This window comes from Antechinus flavipes, chromosome 6 (genome assembly GCF_016432865.1).
Source record: "Antechinus flavipes isolate AdamAnt ecotype Samford, QLD, Australia chromosome 6, AdamAnt_v2, whole genome shotgun sequence".
In the NCBI taxonomy this organism is placed as follows: Eukaryota; Metazoa; Chordata; class Mammalia; order Dasyuromorphia; family Dasyuridae; genus Antechinus; species Antechinus flavipes.
In genome coordinates this window covers 249,565,682-249,584,957 of record NC_067403.1, presented here as the reverse complement: position 1 = coordinate 249,584,957, position 19,276 = coordinate 249,565,682, and the positions used below count along the sequence as shown (strand labels likewise).

Here is a 19,276-nt window from a genome sequence, read left to right as displayed (position 1 = left end):
GACTATCTTTTTCATTTGTTTCTCATGCCCCTCCATTTTCCTGAAACTTCTTTGTGTACATTTTAATTATCTGTGTATATTTTTTTCTTCTTTCAGTCCCTCCACCTCTCTGCCAATGCAGAGGACATTCCTTGAGGACAGGGACTTAGATAATTTTAGTTTTGGACCCCTCACAACCTTGGTCAGTGTCTTAAAAATAGCAGGCACTTAATACTTTCCAATTTAAACTGAAAATGTATGCCACATATGACTTTACCTAAAGTATAGATGTGTGCATTTTTATTATCCTATGTTTTTTCCATTTACAACAGTAGCAAATTGTACATAGAATAATAAGATAATTAAAAATCATTCTTTATGCATGGAAATGTTCTCAAATTTGTTTTGTTTCTCTCTCCTAGGAATGGGCTCAGACCTTAACATACACAGCGATATAAAGGGATTCAATATTAGGCTGACATGCACTTCTACAGGCTGGTATCCAAAGCCTGAAGTGCAGTGGAGAAACTCTCACGGGAAGCCCTTGCCACCAGCCTCAGAGAATGTGAAGCAGGAGGACAATGGGCTGTTCTTTGTAAAAAGCTCAATCCTGGTGTTGGCCAATTCAGAAGAAACTTTCTCTTGTGTCATTAGGAACCCCCTTCTCAACCAACAGAAGGAAGTAAAAGTCTTTTTAGCAGGTCAGTTCCCTCCCTAAATACCAGAGCTAGCTTTCTGCCTGTATAGAGCAGACTATAGCACTTAAAAAAAGGGAAAACCAAATCTCTCCCAATGTTTTATATAGTCTTGTGTCATAATGTTTGACATTTCACTATTAGGAAATGCAGGATCTTAAAGATAGATGAGACTCCAGAAATTCACTAGTTATAAGGTCAAAATCTGGATTCAAGTATATCTTCAAAATACAAATCCAGTTTTCTTTCCAATACATCCAAGTGTTCTTTCCTTTGAGTTCCTATCATTCAAGAGTATTAAGACTCTGGGATTGCATATTTTCAAGAGGCATCCAAAACTGGAGACCTTTTAGTTTCACTACTTAGATTGTGCTTGCTCTTTATGAACTGGACTCCCAGTAAACCCAAAGAAGCAGATGGAATGAAGAAGTATGTTCATTTGGCTTCATTTGCTCCCTAATTGTTCACACCTTCTATTTATTGGTCAAAGTTCCTTTTCTCTCACTGGTGAATTCCTTCTGGGACCTCTATTTTGGCGACAGGTTTAGGCTGGCCCTACTTCATTCATTCTCCCAGTCATTCTTCTATTTATAAGGATTTATGGCTGCCCTCTCATCCTAAAATTTTGCTTATCATCCTGTGTTATGTTTGCCATGCTGCATTTCACTTCACCCACTCCCTTTCAAGCTTTCCTTTATTATTTTCTTTCTCCACTACAATGAAATGGACATTTTTCTGAAAGCGGGAACTGTCTTTCTTTTTTGCTTGTATTTGTTTTTCCAGGACTTAGCTATTCAGTTATATCTGGCTCTTTGTGACCCCATTTAATGTTTTCTTAGTGGAGATACTGGCGTGTTTGACATTTCCTTCTCCAACTCATTCTACAGATAAGGAAATTGAGGCAAACAGTGACTTGTCCTTTGTCTGAGGCCAGATTTGAACTCAGAGAGATGAGTTTTTCTGACTCCAGACCTGGCATTCCTTCCACCACACCACCTAAGTGGCCAATCCTGCCATCTTGACTTTTTTACTGGCTCTCCTTCTTTTGACCTTACCTAGACCCAATTCAACAAACATCTCCTTATTTCTTGAACTGGTAATCTTTAGAAAGAAAAAGAACCAGTTTGGGATTGACTGGCCTACAACCTCTCTCTTAACTATGTTAGATATAACCTCCATCTGCCAAAAGCAGATGTGACTTTTTATAAATTCTGGCTCTGTGGGCTGTTTTTCCTGTTGGGTTAACAGCAGTGCAGAAGAGACTGAGGCATCTGTCTGCAGAAGCTAAAGAAGAGCTGGGACCAGTGTTCTCACTAGGAAATAAAAGTACTGGGAAACGAGGATTTCTGGGTTTTAGGTCCACCGAATGTGGACCTTGAGCAAAATTCTAAAACTGCTTAGTCCACAGTTGCCTCATCTGTTAAATTAGGATTTTGCTCTAATCAGTAAGGTCTTTTCAAGCACTGACTGCCTGTAACTCTGAGACTTGATTTTTCAGATAACTTGTTTTCTACAATCCCTTACTGGACACTGTTTTTCTTTGGATTTGTTGCTATAATCTTCGTGCACTACTTCAAATATAATGAGATTCTAAGAAAACTCAGAGGTAAAGGGGAAATGGGGGTGGGATGGGGCAAGGGTTTATTTTACAATACAGTGGTTCCTAGAGAAGTTTATGATCTATCTGAGCCATCATTTGCAATTTATTCTTAGTTTGACTCTAGACGGAATCAGTTCAACTCTGAGAAACCTATGGAAAAGCCAATTTGCTTCCCAATGGAGACCTGTAGGTGGAGTGTAGTGATTGTATCCTACTGGAACTTTCAGATTCAAACTAGATGTCATTAAATGTGAACATGACCTTTGGCTTGTAAATAAATAGCAAAAGGCTTCATATGGAGTTTAGAATAGTGTTGGAATTATGTTTTGAAGGAAACCTGAGAATCTGAAAGAGAGGGAGGCGGGAGGCAGGAGGCGGGGAGAGACGGAGAAAGAATATTATAAATATGATGAACAGTGTACAATGGTTCTCAAAGTATGGCCTAGAGAATCCTGGGGATCTCTGAAATCCCTTTAGAGGGTCTACAAATTCAAAAATAGTTTTTATTTCCAATATGGTAAATGCCTATAAATATAACCCAGATAAACAAAAATGCTTTGGAGAGATCCTCAATAATTTTTAATAGGACAAAGATACTGAAAACAAAAGTTTGAGAACCACTGGTGTAGAACATCATGCACAGGGCATGAAAAGAAGCCTTCGTAAGGAAGACTGGAAAGATAGGTTGAAACCCTCTTTAGTAATGTACAAGTTGATGACTTAATTCTTCCTCATACTTTGCCTGAGTAGTCACCAAATGAAGAGTGAATAGCAATAGCATCTGCTTCATAGGATCATTGTGAGGATGAAATGAGATAATATATTTAAAGTGCTTTGCAAACCTTAAAAACATTACATAAATACTATTATTATTAGTCAATGTCATCACTATAACTATTGTGAATTTGTGGTCTCAAAAACAAATTCTAGATGTACTTTTTCTACCTAATTATAATTTGGAGCAGAAAATTTTAATAAACCATACGAAAAGTTACATCTCAACATTACTACTCTATTAAATATTTTAATAAGATAACATTCCTATTAAATTAAGATGATATTGGTCCCAATTAAATAAAGTTTTTGCTTTATTTCTGTCAGCACTAACAGCTTGCCTTGATTTTATGGATCTTGGAAAGGGGAAAGATAATGAAACTATATAAGTACTTGATGTTAAGAGTCTTTACAAGTCCTTTGAGAGATTAAGACTATTTGTAGTTCAGCCTGAAATGAATTAATTGACACTGATTTAGACTTGAAATCTTGCAAAACTTTTACATGAATTTTTTTCTTTTAAGTCTCACACCAGGACTGTGAAAATCATTCTAGAGACTATGATCCTTTTCTAATTGACTTGTCTGTGGCCTAACAGTGAATATTAAGTGAATGAGGTATAATATGAACTTCACTATTTTCCAAGTCTGAAGATCCTTTTTTTCCTTGTCTCTGCTCTTGTGCCTTAAATGGCTAGTAAAACTTGCATCTAACCAGAACATAACACAATTATTTCAATTCAGCTTTATATGTAATATTCCATCATCCATCTCCATGCCTAAGCCTTTGAATGTGTTGGCCCTCATAGCTGGAAGTTACTTCAGTCTCACCTCACTCTCAGTGGAAGCCATTGAATTAAATTGTATGGGAAAGATTAGTTGGGAAAATAAAGCAGTAAATCAATTAATCAGCAAATGTTTATTAAACTCCTAACAGGTGTTAAATATTAATGTATTTATTTAATATTAATATATTATATTATTATAATTACATATGTTATATGTTATAGTAATATGATATATTATCAATATAATATTAAATATTAAGCCTGGGGATGCAAATTAGCTGCCCTCAAAAAATTTACATTCTCTCAAGGAAGACATATTCTTATACCATGAATACATGCATATACAGTTATATACATACTTTTATATTTACACAATATAAACTTGTAGAGAGATAAGAGTCAATAAATCTTTACGACATAAGCACTATGTGTCAGGCATTGTGTTAATCCCTTGGGAATTGTGCTAATTTCCTTGGTTAGTTAACATATTCTTTTACTTTTCTCCAAAAATTCATTTGTTTTTAATGTATATATAATTATTATTACACATTATAATTATACATAACATACTTATATAATTATGATATTTAACTATGATATTATATATAATTATAATCATCTAATGATATCTTTTGTTTTTATATCTTATATTTTCCACTGTTTCTCTTTTTCTACTCCTATGCAGGTAGTCTTATAATAGTTTATATTTTTAATAGTTACCATGTTAGGATTTTCAAAGTGCTTTATGAATATCATCTCACATTAATCTCACATAAACCCTGCAAGATAAGTGTTTTCATTATCTTTATTTTTATGGATGAGGAAACTGAGGCAGATAACAATGAAGTGATTTTCCACACAACTAGGAAGTGTCTGAAGTCATATTTTAACTCAAATCTCTTTGATTCCAGATCAAGAGTTGTATTTATTAGCTCAATCATTATCTTTTCAACTTTATCTCTCCTTTAATTTTTTAAAAAATGTCTACTTCTTAACTTATTTTAGTGGTTTTCTAGTTTTTTTTTTAAGTTTGCGTTTTCTTTTCTCATAATATAAATTTTCATTTACCACATAACTGTTTCATAACAAGGAATTTTCAAAAATGAGAAAAGGATTCCAATAAAATTTAATAAAAACATCGCTATGTAACTTAACACAGGATAATTCTGAAACAGCTAATGTTGTTATCTATTCTTCATTTGGTGAGTACTTACCAGTGGTTCTCAAACTTTTGTTCTCAGTATCTTCATGTTGTTAAAAAACTATCGAGGATCTGTTCAAAGAGTTTTTGTTCACATGGGTTATATTTATAGCTATTTACTATATTAGAGATAAAAAATAATTTTGAATTTGTAGACCCTCTGAAAGGGTTTCAGAGACCCCAACAATTCTTTGGACTACACTTTGAAGACCATTGATTAGGCAAAGGATGATGAAAAATTAAGTCATCAGCTTCTGCATTATCAAACAGGTTTCAAGCTGCCTTTCCGAGATTACCATAAGCCAAATTGGACTTCTTTTCATTCCCTGTGCATGATGTTCCACATCCATGGTTGCCCTCTTTTTCAAAGAAGGGCTAAGGGGAGATTTTTCAGTATTTCTTTTGGACCAAACTTAGCCATTTTCATTTGTAGAAATTCTAAACTTTAAAAATATCAACTAGTTTGTGCCTTTCCACATACATAATAGAACAGAGTGGGGTGAGGAGGAATTATGAAAATTAGGCATAATAAGTGACTTCTCATTTACAGTGACAGGCAGGATAATTCTGACAATATTACATGTATCAAAGAAAGGAAAGTAGAGGTGCTCTCTCCTTGCAACCAGAAGAGACAACAAAATTCTAAGCATATATAATGGACAATAATTAGTCTGGTACTATAATCTGTCAAAGTTAAAAGTATTGAATTTCTTTTGGTTAAAAATCAACAAGCCTTTATCTTTTTTAAATGGGGAATAGATTTATGTATTTTTAAAGTGTTTCTTTCATCAAAGGCAAGTTCATTAAGAAATAATAAAAATGTGAAATAAAAATTAAAATTAAAAAAGTGACTAAAAAAACCACTTGAAAAGCAGTTAGAGTAGAAGCCATATAATTAAATTTTATAATGAAAAGTCTGAGACATTATCTGGTCCAATTTCAAAATTGATTAGATAAGCCAAGAAAGATAACTTTTCAAGAGTGTCAGAATTTAGATAAAACCATTGCCAGAAGCACAAAGAAACTGTCTCCTTGTAGGAGAATCACATTTTAGAATATAGTACAAAATATAGAGCTTATGATTTTCTTCTTTTTGGCTTTCTCCCCAGATATTAATAATGACAGCTATGGTAGGTTAAATATTTTCACCATCATTATACAAATAAAAATGGGGAGACTGCATGCTTTGGAAAAATTCTCATCTTTTTGTGTTATTGATGTTAGAAAAAAGGAACTTCTGAAAGAGTCAAAAAACTGTCATCTTAAAAACTGAATGGGTTAATCAGACAGGGAGTCAACAAGCATTTATTAAGATCTTATCATATGGTAGGCACTGTGCTAAGTTCTGAGGATATAAAGATGGAGAGTCATGCTTAAGCTATAGCATATAAATAATTTTAAGTGTATCATAGAGAAATGAGGGGGTGGCAGGTTATGAAGAACTCTAAATGCCCCCAAAATGTCTTAATATTTTATTGTAGAAAAAAGAAAAATAGTCAGCCTATCAACACTATTGGGATGTAGTTTAGTAAGTTCTTAATTGAAACTGTCATACCTCTGAAGACTTACATCAGGAGGAGAACATAAACTTAAAACTCCTAGACAACCAACAAAACAAGAAACATGAAGACGAGCCCAGAAGTAGAGACTTTAAAAATATTAAGGAAGAGATAAGATTGAAAAAAAAATAATTCCACTAATAAATACAACAAATGGCAAAAACTGAAAATGTAAATAAAGTGGATGAATATGTAGAATAATACAAAATAAAAAAAAATTAGCAAAACAGGTCTAAACAGCTACGTATCTGAAAGAGAAACCAAACTTAAGTAATTCTTGAAGAAAATACTTTTAGTCTGGATTGATTTGATTGAATTTTATTAAATAGTTAGAGAACAAATAATTCCTGGGCAACATGAAAAAAGAAGGTTCAAAAGGATATAGATTTAGAGCTTCAAGAGATTAGGGATCTAGCCTAATCCTCTCATTTTACCTGTGCCAAAGCCCAGTGTGGCAATAATTTAAAACATATTTATACTTGGCAAAAATCAGTGATTGGGAAATACTTGGAAACAAGATATCTAGTAGAATTAGCCTTATTAAAAATTATAAATCAAAAATTATTAGGAACCTTAGGGACTTTTTAGTTCAATCCATTCAATTCATAGATAAAAAAAATAGAAGTATAGAGAGATTAAACTACTTATCTAAGGTCACAAAATTGTTAAGAACTGGAGTAGTATCTCATTTAATATTCTCTTAGGTTATGACAGAGGTCTAGACAGAAGTGACATACCAAAGATCACAAAGAGAATTTGTAGGTGAACTAAATATCATAATAATCCAGAGCTTCTACCTCTGAGTTAGACACACAATTATGTCATTTTTCTCCAGTTTTTTCAGCTATCTGAAGCAAAGGCTGTGGGTGGTAGCAATAATCAATTGCTGAGTTGAGATAGGGCAAGATCCTTGATAGAATAAGTATACAAAGGATAAATGAAAAAAAAAAGGATTGTGTAGAGTTAAATTAATTCATCAGGGGATCAAGATGAAGAAAGGAAGAAAATTTTTCAATGCAAGGGTAACAGTTTGAGAAAAAAACCTGAGAAGTAGAGGGATGGAAGGTCACAGTGAGAATGAACAGTGAGGTTTGGGGTTTTGTGGCAGAGGGAGAGATGGAGTTTAAATGAATTTCAGAGTTTATAAACATAGAAGTCATGAATATATGGGGAACAACAAGATGAAAGACATGACCATCTTTGTGAAGCTGAGGTATGGTAAGGAAGCAGGTCTTATGAAAGAAAAATTTTGAAGACCTGGGAGATTAGAGTGAACATTCCTTTGCTATTTGGGAGAGTATCAATATGTAAGTTGAATAGGAGAATAGGAGTTGGGGAGAAAAGAAAGAAGGTGAGCCAGTCACTGAACTCTTTGCAAAAATGGGGGGATGTCCTGGGAATCAATAAACAAAAGCTACCAGAATTTGATCGATTTCTAGATCTGGATTAAGTGAACTGCAAAGGGAGAAGTTACTGATAGATGGTCATAGAGGATAGTCTGGACATTCAAATGGCATCATTTTAAATAGTGAGTGGGACAAATGAGTATAAATATAAGCAGTGCTGGAAAGGGAGACTAAGAAGAATGGAATAAGGAAAGAGCCCATTTTAGTGGGAGACAAAATATGAAAGAGTAGGAAAGGAAAAGTTTTAAAGATGAAAACATATGTGTTATCAATGGAGAATGTATTCCAGAGAACACAGTAGAAGGGATGGGTAGCTCTAGATTGGAACATTGTGGGAGTTGGGTTAAAAGTCATGGAAATAATTTGAATAATTAGAAGCTGTGGTTCAGAATCATTAAGAAGAGGAGCTTGCTACTGGTTGTGTGCTTATTAATCATTGATAAATGAATTCAGGTAGGTTATCAATATTTTTAGGGGCTTGCCTCCAGAATTGAATCTTCTTGGTCATTTGTCAACTTAAGGGAAGGGACTAATGAGAGAATCAGATGGAATGTTATTTTTTCTCTTGCACACTATCCAGACTGGGCCAGCAGAACATTGGAGAGAATAGAGTGGAATGGTGTGCAGAAGTGGGTCAATCCAGGAAATATGCAAAAGGAACAAAGCAGAATCAAACCTTCCTTTCTTTTCCATCATGAAGAGGTACAAGAAGGAGACCAGAAGAAAATGGAAGGAAATCTCTCTCCCTTCACTGACACCTTGAAGAGGCCAGGTTAGACATCTGGGGATAGGAGGGAATGGTATCTCTCTTCCTCTTTTGCAATCAGGAAGAGTTGAGATGAATTTCAAACTGAATTCTATTAAACTAAAAGTGTAAAAATAAATCATTCCTAAGTTCTAGATTATATAAACTAAATATCTATCTATCTGTCTCTATCTCTATCTCTATCTCTATCTCTATCTCTATCTCTATATAGAAAGAGAGCAGGCATCTTATAAAATTTCTTCTATGACACACTTATTTTTCTGATGCATAAATCAAGTAACATAAATTAGGCAAACAAAAAGTAACCTAGATCAGAAGTAAACCTTACTATAAGAATACTGATTAAAACATTATCAAAGAGGCCATAGCTGTGTATTCATGAAATCATGTTTATTTACCAAGTCTGATGTATGCCAGAAATTCAAGGATGTTTCAAATTTTGGGAAAATAGGGATTATATTAAATAGCAAGTTATATTAAATTATCTTAAATAGAAAATTATACTAACAGCAAGCACAATTGACATTAATTTTGTAAAATTGGAAATTGAGAGGATACCCATGAATTGGGAAATGGCTCAATAATTGCAGTAAGAATTTGTAATAGAATATTATCATCATATGGAAAATGATGAGTAGGACATTAAAAAAAAATCTGGAAAATCCTCCATCAACTCAAGCAAAATGAAATGTACTTCATATAAAGTAATAGCAATGTTCTGGGATGACCAACAGTAAATGACTTTGCTATTCTCAGTAGTACTATCCTGACTATTCTGAAGAGTTTATGATTAAAAATCCTATTTATACTCAGAGAAGGAACTGATTGTGTCTGAATATAGATCGAAGCATTCTCTCTTTTCCTCTCTATCTCTCTCTCTTTAAAAAATAATAATAAAAAACCTTTATGTTTTTTCAGTTTCAATTTTTATTAGGGTGAGAGATCTATATTTTCTTTTAAACTTGAGTTTTTTTAAAAAATGTTTTGCATAACTTAACATGTGGTTTTTGAATAGTGGGTGAGGATAAGGAAGAGAACTTAAAATTTTAAAACACAAACGCAAAAAAAAATTGGTTTGGAATGTTACAGGGAAAAATATTAAGTAAATCAAAAAGACATTTAAAAAGAAATTAATTTTGTAATGAAATATTTATACCCCAAATATCTCTTAGAGAAAAATACCCAAAAGCACAAAAATAAAAAGATGTCACAATTATATGATTTTAAATATCTAAAAGGAAACACTAATATAATTTGTAATACATAAAGACCATTCTTTGTGGAATGTGCAAATATTCTTTGCCTGCTTCTAATCAGCTAGGAGAGAATTTGAAGGCTTGACTTTAAGTCACAAATGGCTGGTGACTGGGGATCCCATAACTAGCTATTAAGCAGGAAGATCTGAGGATTCAGGGGATTTTAAAGGGGATGCAGCTTCCTGTTTACTCCCTCTTGACTGTAACTTAACAAATGATTAAATGTCATTCTAGGATGAGTGGGGAGAGGACAAAGTCCTATTTTCCCCATTTGACCACTAAAATTGCATCCTATGCCGGTGTTATGGCACCCTATATGGCAACCAGTCCAGTAGGAACACAACCAGATGAACTTTTGCTAAGGTGATCAACTAACTCTGATTGCCTTTTGATATTCCTTTCTTTGAGTAAGTGACATTGTGAGTTTTAACTATCAAGATCTATGAGAAATAGCAAAAGTGTAAACCAGTATGATTGTAGTGGCAGCAGCATCAAGTGGATTTGAATAAAGGGAAATATCTTTGGTAAAAAGACCACCAGAAAAGAAACTAAATTTGCAAGTTTAGTTAAACAATTGCAGAGATGAAAAGTGGAAAATATTAGTTAAAAGCCATGCAAAAATTGCTTTTTTATACTAGTGAGGCCTGACTCCCAGCTCTCCAAAAAATTGTACCAATAGTTAATGTTACTAACTCTGTTATAATCATTCTGTTGACGTACACTATCATCCTTACTGTTTAATTGTTTTTGTGCAGAACTAAATTTACTACAAAATAGCTTATTTTATTTGTGCTTTGAATATATTTGCTAATTGCTTCAATTTGGGGGGAGAATCTTGTTATGAATTATAATTTTTATTATTAATAATAATCTCCATGTGGCTAGGTGTGGCCTTTCTAATGAGCTAAAAATATGAGAATAGGAATCCTAATATTCTTAATAGAACTCAAGAATGACCAGAGTTGAGTCTGAGCAATCAATAATGACTGGGTAAAAGATGGAGAATGGTTCAAGTCCCCAGCCCCTGTGGCTGCAGTTAAGCTGAGCCTCTTTATCTTGTGCTGGAATTTTAATCTTATTTCCTCTTTTGGTTTTGTTTCAGACTTGCAAGCTGCCCAGAAATACAGAGGTAAATTAAAGAGATTATAAGAAGAATAAGAGGGGAGCACAAAATGTCTTTGAACTAGGTCTGAGATTATATTGAACTGCAAGTTCCATTTAATTCAACAGCATTAGATGACAGAGAAGAATCTAATACCTTCCAAGTATTCATTTAAAGAAGCTTAATAATTGCTTAGACTAGGAAGATGATAGTTGCACTGTACAATGCATACATTTGAAGTATTACTGATTTTAGTTTTGGGTGCCATATATCAGGAAGGACATTTATAAGTTGAGAATCCAGAGAAGAGAAATTGGGGTGGTTAAGGGCCTTAAATTGATGCCAAGGGAGAACCAGTTTAAGAACCTGTGGATATTTAAGCTAGACATGTTAGGGAAGCTTGGTGGTACACTGAATAGCATATTGGACATGAAATCAAGATGATGTAAGTTCAAATCCAGCGTAGACACTGGTGATATGATGTTGGCCAAGTCATTTAGCTTTAGTTTACCTTATTTTTCTCAATTGCAAAATGGAGATCATAATGGGGATTCCCTGCTTTTCAAGGTTGTTGTGAGGATGAAATGAGATAATAATTATAAAGCACACATAAGGAGGCTTGCAAATAGCAAGTGCTATATAAACTCCTAACTGTAATTTTTTTTTTACATAAATGAACATATTTAAGGTGTTCAAGTATTTGAAAAACTGCCATGTGAAATAGGGATTATGATTATTCTGCTTGGACTCAGAAAGCAGATGGAAGAAAAATGGATCAAATAAGTAAGAGGTAAAGAAAAACTTGACAATTAGAGATAGTTATAAGGCAAAAGGATGGTCTGAAATGAAGACAAACTGATGGAGGGAAGATAGTATTGATGTTAGGGTCAAGGGTATGAATAGGGCTACAATTCTCCCTCTCTCATTTAACCAGCTTTTGTGAAAGTCATTCAAACTCTCCAGGCCTTGATTGCCTCATCTGTAAAAAGTATGTGTGTGTAGGGCTGGTGAATAAGTTGGCTTCCTTCTAACTAAACTAATTAAACAGGTCCCTTCTAACTAAAATCTATGTCCTACTAACTCCTAAATTGAGGTCTTTGTTTCATTCTCTGTTTTTGTAACCTTAGAGCTTACTATAGTGACTTGTGTATAATAGGGGATTAATGAATTGATTTTAACTTGATTTAATCCAGAACTATAGTATAGTATTTAATTCGTATTTTTTAATTGACTGACTAACAACTTACTGAACATTCTTATTTGGAGTAGTTCTCTTTCATTTGCAAAATGGGCTGAAAGGCCTCAAGTTCTTCTAACTGAGATTTTGTGATTCTGTGGGAAAAAAATTCATATTTATAGAGAATTTTAAGGTTTTCAAAGAATTTAATTATTTTTTTGATCCTATCTTATACACTCCTTCTTGAAACTATCTTCTCTTGGAACCTATAACAGTATACTATTATTTGACATTCCTTTTCCATTTTTATTTTTCTCTTACCTTTTTAATTGTTCCTTCCCAATACAGGAAAAGGAACCCTAACCTAGAAAGTATATGGAGGTATGATTTCAAGGAAGTGTAATTATATTATAATAGAAACAAAATAGATTCAGCAGGGGACACACTGGACTCAGCAAGACTGAGTTCAAAATTGGTTTCAGATAATGATTATGTTACCAGAGGCAAGTCAATTAACTAGTTTGCCACAGTTTCCTCAGTTGCAAATGGGGACAATATAGCAACAACTTTCCAGTTTTGTTGTGTAGGTAAAATGACATACTATTTGTAAGGTACTTTGTACCTTAAAGCTAGTTATTTTTATTTGCTTGTGTGTGTATGTGTGTGTTTGATGGTAATGGGGGCAGTCAATGTAAAGATGGAAAATAGGCATCCCTCTGAGATAGGGAAAATGGAGACAGGGCACATGAAAAGACAAAAATATATTGAAGAAAAAGGGAAATTAAAAGAAGTTTGGCCAGATGATCTTGCATTTTTCAACAGAATTGGGAGGAAGGCCTTGGCTCACTGTGTATGTGGGTATCTCTGGAGGTGATTTCAAATAGCAGCTGGGAAACATGTTCTAGGGAATCATCAAGAGATGAAGTCTCATTACATAAAACATATCACTGGGACGGCCAGTTGAAGCTAGAGAGCATAGCTGTAGGCTCTTTTTTAAAGCCCTGGGATTGAATGTGTGCATTTCTTTGCAGTGGATGTCACTTTGGATGCAGACACAGCTGGTCCTTTCTTCCTTCCTCGAAGGCATCGAAAAAGCATTATTTCTGTCCCTCACAAAAACAACCACAAGAACAATGGGGTCTGGGAGATCATGTACTGTGTGCTGGGCAAGGAGAGATTCACTTCAGGACGATGCTACTGGGAGGTGCAAGTAGAAGATACGTTGAAGTGGACCGTCGGACTCTGTAAGGACTCAGTTGTGAAAAAAAATTTGTGCAAGGTCACACCAGGAACTGGGTTCTGGACTATCTTTCTGGAGAATGGGAATAAGTACTGGGCTCTTTCTAACCGTCCAATCTGTCTCCACTTGGAAGTGGCCCCCAAGGTAGTGGGGATTTTCCTGGACTATGAAGCTGGTTGCATCTCTTTCTACAATGTGACTGATGATTCCCATATCTACACCTTCCAGGGTACCTTTAGAGAGGCCCTACGGCCATGCATCAACCCTCTTACTCTCCTTCCATAGGAAAACATTGTCCCTATTACCATCCCCCAAAGGCAGGGGATTCTCAAGCCTTGCAACTTCCTAAAACCAAAAGAGAGGCTGGAAATTTTTTTGAGTAAGCCGATATGGGCTCTTGAGGAGAAGTCATCTTATCCACAATCCTCAGTACATATGTACTTGCCTTTCAAATTTGTTGGAGGACAGTGAATCTTTAGAAGCTTCCCTTCAGCACAGGCTGAGAATTCTCCCACTTGTCCTTCTCCTTTCATATGCACATCTTCTCTCCTCCATTTGGTACAAGGCCTTTCCAGGACTACTTATTTTCTTATAGAGCTCACCCATGGTTCCAAGAAGCTGTAGCATTCACAGCAGCATAACAACTTCTTGGAAGATGGGCTAAACCGGGTTGCAGGTTACTGATGGGACTCAAACTTCTTGGTGAATTACAGAGATGTCTACCCTAAGAATATAAAGATGGCTTCAGAGGAATGGGCAAAAGAGAATATTTTGTTCAACAGACATGAAGTCAGCAAAAGCACCTCTGTGGAGCATTGAGAGCTTGGTTAGAAATCAAAGGTACCAAGGTCATCTGCTGTATCCCGGGACATCATCAATCATCTTGACTTTTGTCTTGCCTTTAGACTTCAATTATTCTGGAAGAGAGAGTAAGGATGATGACTTTGTGCAATTCTGATTCAGTTAAATCCAATCACTCTCAAATTAAAATGTCACATATCATCAGTCTTCTTTGCAAATAAAAGATACTCACCAACAGCATCCTCCTAATCTGTTTGTTTCAACACTAGGAATTCCTAGTGTACCTTTTCTATAACAGCTCTATTTGTTTTATAGCTTTTTAATAACAGACTTAAAAACACAGCTATGCATTAGATACTAGCCCATGGATCAAGGAACCCCTACCTGTTTTCCAGGAAGAAGTGTGGTTTATTTTTATGGGAAATATTGACTAGTTACCATAGTGAACCAGCACTACTGACACCTAGAGTTATGAATAGCTAATACATTTATACATACACAGTTACATTTTTGAGTTAGTATCCAGTTCAAATGAGATCTTCACCATCCATATCATAAATCTGTTCAATTATACCAGCAAATATGTAGAAGCTTTCTCGAGTTATCTGACAGTATACAATAGAGTTCACAAAACAAATCCTAGATTTTGATCAATAATTCCATTGTTAGGAATATAGCCTGACAGTATTGTCAAAATAAAAACAGAATGTCTTCAAATTTTTTCACAGCCACATTATATGTATTTGCAAAAATCTAGCAATGACCTTAAATCAGGGGCACATACTCATTTCCTCCATTTTGTTTTGTCTCATACAATTTATCTTTTTCAATATGGATTTCATATTGACATATGTCACTCTATGTGACAATGCTCACTTTATGACCATAAGTGCTTATAGTCAGTGGGAAGAGGAGATACATGTATGACACACACACATATATATATGCATACATACTTGCAGGCCACAGGTAGTCAAAGGACCTCTGTGAGGGAGCATTTCTTCCTTTGATATTTCTTAGCATCCTTTGTCTTCTTATCATTCACTATACTCCTTTTCCTGGTTCTGGTCCTCTTTAAATTCTCTTCTCTGCTCGATTTCTCCCTTCTCTTCTTTGTTTCTCACTACTGTTGTTGATCCCCACTCCAGCTAATCTAAGCCTCTCTTTGTCTCTTTTTGACTGTTGCTACTGCTGCCACTAATGGGGATTATATAACATAAGCCTGGAAAGAGGAGTTGCAGAAGGTTTTAAATGAGAACCTGGAGTGCTTAGAGCTAATCTTCAGTATTATTTGATATTTATTGAAAATTAAAAGGTGCCTGGTAGTTGAGTTGTTATGGAGGTCTAATAAGAAATGGTTTAGTTCAAGAATTTTGAAAGGTTAAAATTATGATATAAAAACAAAAAGAAGAAACAAAGGAGAAATAAGAAAAAAAAAGAGAAAGCAGTGAAGGAAGAGAAGAGAGAAAGAAAAGGAAAACAAGAAGAATCCTAGCCATGGATATAATGACTCCTGGCTCCTTCCTTACTGACCGGAAGCACATTCATGTCTCCATCATCCTTAAAAAACTTTAATGTGGCTCTACCATACTTTCAGGTTATAGTATTTTCTCTTTTCTCCTTAGCAAAGACTACATGTTCATTTTCTCCACTTCTCCCCCTTCCCTCTGCTTTACACTTTGTGATCTGCATTCCAACCTGCATACCAAAACTACACTCCCCAAAGATTTCCAATTCTCTTAGGCATTTATTCTGGTCGCCTTTTCTCCATCCTCATCCTCCTTGTCCTCTCTGCAGACTTTGCTATGGTTAATTGTTGCTTCCTTCTGGATGCTGTGTTCTTGCTGGCATTTCATGACATTGACCCTTCCAATCTCCTATCCATCTGATCACTCCTCAGTCATCATCAGTCATCATTCTGTCCAAAGACTATATGTTCTTGAGTCCAAACCAATTCCATCTAAATAAACATTTATTTAATGACTCTTATGTATAAGAAATTATGAATTACTGGGAGTACAATTGCTAAAAAAGAAAAACAGTTCTTCGTCTCAAGGAACTTACAATCTACAGAGGGAAACAACACACAAAAGGAACCAGAAACCAGGGGTAAAAGAAATAGGACAATAGGAAGTTCTCATCGTTGGACCACCCTTTGCAGAACTGAAACAAGACGAGCCAGCTGATTTACAGTGGAAGTTTATTCCACTGTATAATATATATATATATATATATTCCACTGTATAATATATATGTATGTATACATATTGTTAATGCCTCCCTGTTCTCAACACCTTCCATCTACTATGTATAATATCTTGTATGTACATGGTTATTTATATAGGTTCTCCACCAATAAAAAATTTAGGATAGAGACAGATTTTTTTTTGAGCTTTCTTACCCAGCACTTATCACAATATTTTATACAGTGATTACTTAATAAAAGGCACTGATTGCCTGTGGTTTTGTCAAACATAGGCTTTGTGCTGAATAGTACTTTTGTATGATCTCTAAATGTTCTCCAGACACCCAATGACTAGCTCATTTTATCCATAGCTAGGATTCTTCTCATTTTCCTTTTGTTTCTTTTCTTTTTTCTCTTCCTTCACTGCTTTCTCATTTTTCTTATTTTTCCTTCTTCTCTGTCTTTTGTATTTATACCAAATTTTTAACTTTTCAAAATTCTTGAATTAAAGCTTTCCTCATTAGACTTTCATAACAATTCAACTAACAGACAGCTTTTAATTTTCAGTAAGTATCAATATGTTTTTTAGGTAAATGAGAAAATTGAGACAGAAAGACTAAAAAATTGGAGCTCACTTTATTCATCTGTAATTGAGAGATTTGGACTAAATGGCCTGTGAGGCCACTTTCTAGATCTAGATTTTTAAGATTCTATGATCTTATGATTGGCTTTGGGATAGGTAAAAATAATTCATTCAAAGTTCACAAAGGGCTTTAAATATTGAGATTGATTATTTGCTTTTTTCACTGGTGCCCTATGGAAATGTACACTTGCTCCTGAGAAATGGCTTCTTCCAATGGAGAAAAATCAACAATATCTGTATTTCATATAGGATAACCCCCAACTCTTACAATTTCTCTATATGAACTTAAGTGAAACATTCTAGGTCTGAATTCATATATTAACAAATATTTTTAGCATTGCTCTAAAAATGAAAATTAACAAAGTTTAAGAAATTGAATTGGTTCTTTATGCTATTTATTCATATGCCATCTACATGCTATTGTGATTAGAGGAGAAGCTGAGTTCTCAAAGACTAAGCCAGTGGAGTACAATATGTGTCCAGTGGTGGATTGGAACCTGAAGTTCATTTTCACTTTGAAGATAAGAGCAATTAGATGGCACAGTGAATCGAGCACTTTACCTGAAGTTGGGGATATCTGAGTTAAAATCTGATCTTAGATACCTACTAGGTGTGTGTCTCTACACAAGTCACTTAAATCCTGCCTGCATAAAGCTGGAGAAAAAAATGACAAACCATTTTAGTATTTTTGCCAAGAAATCCAATGGACAGTTAATCCATGTGGTCACAAAGAGTTGGACATGATTAAAAACCAGTAAAAACAAAGTTTGGATATGCACAGTCAAAAGCTTATCCAGGTAGAGTATTTTTTAAAATGGAGTGTGTGTGTGTGTGTGTGTGTATGTGTGTGTTTATGGAATATATTTTATTCATCCATCTACTTAGACCCAGAAGGCCTATAATTTCCATTGTTATTATGAAGCCATGGTAAGATTATGAAATCACAATTTTTTTATTATATTGAAACCTGTATGAAGATAAATACTTGCAGTTACCTTTTGATTATATATGATAAGGCAGATGTTAGAAAGGGAAGTTTTTGAATGTGAAAATGAAATCAATAATGATTATTTCATATTACTCCATTTCCAACAGTGGGATAAGTAGCATGGAATCAATTACATCTTTTTTGGTTCTGGTTTCATTGTGTTTGAAGATACTATGGAGAGAAAAGAACCACAATGGGCTCCATTTTGGGAGATTTGGGGCAGTCAGAGGTAGCATCAGAGTTTTTCGGTGGACCCTGTGGGACTGGGTTTCATTGTCTGGCAGGTGGTAGAAGATAGTATAGAAAAGAAATAGAGGTAAGAAAAGAGAAACTTCAGTTATCTCAAAAAGTTTTATTGTCAGGGCCTGTATATATATATCAGCAACTGAGGAAGAGTGTGGTCCATTCTGAAGAGCATCCTTTTAGGTACTGTAGTTTAATATTCTTTCTCTGGTTTCTTTGCTTTTGAAGTTTTTTCTTGCTTAAGGTCTAGATTCCTAGGCTGAGAATCTGTCTGTCCACATTAGCATCCTGGACGTCTTTTCATCCTAAGGTTTTGAGTGGCTGAAATTCTGATTTGAAGATGATCAAGAGCAGCATCTGATGCCTCCTTCATCCCACTGATGATCATGTCTTTTTTTTTCTTTTTTTAGCTGTTCATGCCTATTTCACCTTGTTCATCTGCTTCTTTCTCTTGACACTATGTTCTCTCTCGATTCAGTTAACTGAAAGTAGGCCTTCAAATAGTCCTGTCTACTCAGAAGAGTTTGCTGAGTCTGTCTCATAAAAAGATGCATCACTGGGGTGGCCAGGTGAGAGTGTCAATTTTGATGTCTTTCCTGAAATGGAGCTGGCAAAAATATAGCTGCTTATATATGGACACGTTGAAATAGTGATGCTCCATGTAGGCTCAGCAGGGGCAGCAGACTAGCTAATGAAATATATATATGTATATATATATTTTTTTTTGATGAGAGCTTTTTAAAATGCCTTGTTATCACATAAAATGGAGTAAACAGGACATCAAAAGGGGCAGAGTCATTTAACTCTGACAACAGCTTAGTGAGTTTGATGCTCTGGTTGGACACATTTCCTCCTAATCCCCAGTGTGGAGAAT

General features: G+C 34.7%; 1 protein-coding gene across 1 annotated transcript in view; it reads left to right on the top strand.

Moving 5' to 3' along the window:
- LOC127541637 (butyrophilin subfamily 1 member A1-like) overlaps window positions 1–14,583 on the top strand; it is a 60,613-nt gene extending 46,030 nt beyond the window's left edge. Inside the window, exons 8-12 of the mRNA XM_051966856.1 lie at window positions 402–680; window positions 2,173–2,280; window positions 8,582–8,773; window positions 11,126–11,152; window positions 13,334–14,583. Coding sequence (XP_051822816.1) covers window positions 402–680; window positions 2,173–2,280; window positions 8,582–8,773; window positions 11,126–11,152; window positions 13,334–13,827 — 1,100 coding nt within the window. The 3' untranslated portion in view covers window positions 13,828–14,583. The remainder of the gene's footprint in view (window positions 1–401; window positions 681–2,172; window positions 2,281–8,581; window positions 8,774–11,125; window positions 11,153–13,333) is intronic.
- Window positions 14,584–19,276: the final 4,693 nt, after the last annotated feature.